General features: G+C 68.7%; 1 protein-coding gene across 1 annotated transcript; it reads left to right on the top strand.

Moving 5' to 3' along the window:
* Window positions 1–1813: 1813 nt before the first annotated feature.
* Window positions 1814–2419, top strand: EMIHUDRAFT_354993 (hypothetical protein; the record flags this gene model as incomplete). The annotated part of the gene is made up of 1 exon (XM_005773408.1): window positions 1814–2419. The coding sequence occupies one exon, from the start codon at window positions 1814–1816 to the stop codon at window positions 2417–2419; it is 606 nt and encodes a 201-aa protein (XP_005773465.1).
* Window positions 2420–2755: the final 336 nt, after the last annotated feature.

Below are 2755 nucleotides of genomic sequence, written 5' to 3'. Positions count from 1 at the left end.
GGAGCAGCAGCAGCAGCAGCGGCAGGGACCTCGTTTTGGGGGAGGATTGGGGGTTGTTCCTCCCCCCCCCCCCCCCCTTCCCCCCCCTCCCTCTACGATGCCTCTCGTCCTCTCCTCGCTCTTCTCTGTCGCCGCCGCCGCCCGGCTAGGCCGGGTCGCGATTTTCGCCCGCGACGAGGGCGTGGAGGGGGTGTTCTGCCCCACCATGCCGCATGGGCCCGCCGCAGCGGGCGGGGCCATGGTCATGCACGCATGTGCCGCATAGAGTGCGCCATGCACGATCGATTCGATGACAAAACTGATGTCCGACAGCCCCTGTGGCCGTCTTCCCCCTCTCCCCCTCCCCCCCCCCCCTTGCTCCCATTGTGTGTCCATTTCTCGCACCGTCCACGTAGTGTATGCACCCCCGTGAGGTGGAGAGTGCGGCACGTGGTTTGCGTTTGGACGACTCCGTACGGGTACGCGCGCGAGAACAGATCCCCGCGCGCGGCGGCAGAAAAAATAAAAATAAAACACATACACAGGCCTCAGAGGCGCAGTCCCCCGCAGACACGGCGCGAAACGCGACGGTCTACGGGCGGGACCCGGGCGGGTGCGCGCAGCGCGCGGCGCGCGCGTGCGGGCAACAGAGGGTAGGGGTGGGGAAGACGGCGAGGAGGGGGCGGCGGCGGCGGCGGCGGCGTCGCCGGCGTCGGGTCCGGCGTCGGGTCCGCATATGGCGTCGCCCTCCCGCAAGCGCGCCCACACCGAGAGCGACGGTGGCGGCGAGGAGCCCGTGGCAGTCGCGGCCGGCTTCGAGGCGCCCATCTTTGGCGCGCGCGTCGTCGGCCAGGTCACGACGCTGGCGCTCGAGGGCGAGGACGGACCTCTGGCGTCCCTCGGGCTGCGCGGCGTCGCAATCGATCAGGCGGGCGCCTGGTACGTCACGACTATTGACTCGTTGCTGCACGTCTCGGCGGCCGGGCGCGTGCGCACCGTGGCAACCTGCGAAGGCGGGTTCTTCGGACTCGCCGTCAGCCCGGATGGGAGCACGGTGTTTGAGGCAGACTTCGACACCCACAAGATCCGTCGCGTGGAGGTGGCGACGGGTGCTGTGACGGCGATTGCGGGTAGCGGCGAAAACGGCGATGCAGACGGCGTGGGCGATGCGGCGCAGTTTTGTTCCCCAGTCGGTCTCGCCATCAGCCCGCACGGGAGCGCGCTGTTTGTGGCGGACTCCGACAACCACAAGATCAGGCGGGTGGAGGTGGCGACGGGCGCGGTCACTACGCTCGCGGGTAGCGGAGCCAGCGGCAGCGCTGATGGCGTGGGCGGCGCGGCGGAGTTCTGCTGGCCATACGGCGTCACTGTCAGCCCGGACGGGAGCGCGCTGTTTGTGTCAGACCTCGAGAACAACAAGATCCGGCGGGTGGAGGTGGCGACCGGTGCTGTGGCTACGCTCGCGGGTAGCGGCGAATGCGGCGATGCGGATGGCGTGGGCGATGCGGCGCAGTTCAGCGCCCCACACGGCCTCGCCATCAGCCCGGACGGGAGCGTGCTGTTTGTGACGGACTGCGACAACGACAAGATCCGGCGGGTGGAGGTGGCGACGGGTGCAGTCACTACGCTCGCGGGCAGCGGCGCCAGCGGCAGCGCTGATGGCGTGGGTGACGCGGCGCAGTTCAAACACCCAGCGGCCCTCGCCATCAGCCCCGACGGCAGCACCCTATCGGTCTACGCGGACGGCCGCCTCCGCCAGGTCTGCGTGGCGGCGCCTCCTCCGCCTCCCTCCTTCGCGCCGCTCGTGGTTCCGCCCTCCACCTTTTCCGCCGACATGGCCAACACGTGCGGCGACGCTACTCTCCCCCAGGGCATGGTCACCTTCCTGGTCGGCGACGACGAGGAGCGCGTCGAGCACGTGAGCAAGTGCGTCCTCTGCGTGCGGTCCGTGTTCTTTCGGACCATGTTTGGCATCGGCATGAAGGAGCGCGACGCCGCCGTAGTGACGGTGCGCAAAACCGACCTCGCCACCTTCACCGCCCTCGTCCGCTACCTCTGCACCGACCAGCTCGACCTCGGCGAGGAGGAGGGCGAGCAGGCGCGGCGCGCGCTCGACCTGCGGCAGCTGGCGCAGATGTACCAGGTGCCGCGCCTCGAGCTGCTCTGCGCGCAGGCGCTGCAGGAGAGCGTCGCGCCGGCGAGCGCCGTGCCGCTGCTCGAGGCGGCGCACACGACGGGCGACGGGCGGCTCCTCGCGCAGTGCCGCCGCTTCGTGGCCGACCACGCCGCCGAGGTGCGCGCGAGCGGCGGCGTGGAGCAGCTGCGCGACCTGGGCGTGGCCAAGGGGCTGCTCGGCGACGCGCTCGACCAGGTGGCGGAGCTGAAGAAGGGGCGACGCGCGCGGCGGCGGCCTGACGCGCCCCTGTGCAGAGTGGCCTGAGCATTGAGACACTTGTGAGAGGGACCATGTGAGGGTAGGATGGTTGGCAAGACGAGGCGTCTAAAGCCGTCCTCTTTTCTACGACTAGAGTAAGTCTCTATGATACCGCCGTAGAGTTCTGCCGGGGGTGGGGGGCTGTTATTCTGAGAGGGGGGGAGGGGGGTGCGTGCGTGCGCGCGCGTTGTGACTTGTGTGCGCGCGCGTGCGCATGTGTGTAACAAGGGGGGGGCGGGGGGGGCACGGTCGCAAGGTGTATGAATGTATTTTAGGGAAGACGGAAGGTGGACTGATAGTTTATTGCAAACGTATAAGGAAGCTATTGAGTAACACCATACA

The sequence above is a fragment of the Emiliania huxleyi genome (genome assembly GCF_000372725.1).
Source record: "Emiliania huxleyi CCMP1516 unplaced genomic scaffold EMIHUscaffold_34, whole genome shotgun sequence".
In the NCBI taxonomy this organism is placed as follows: Eukaryota; Haptophyta; order Isochrysidales; family Noelaerhabdaceae; genus Emiliania; species Emiliania huxleyi.
Note: the sequence above shows the minus strand (reverse complement) of the source record. Positions and strands in the feature narration are given on the sequence as shown.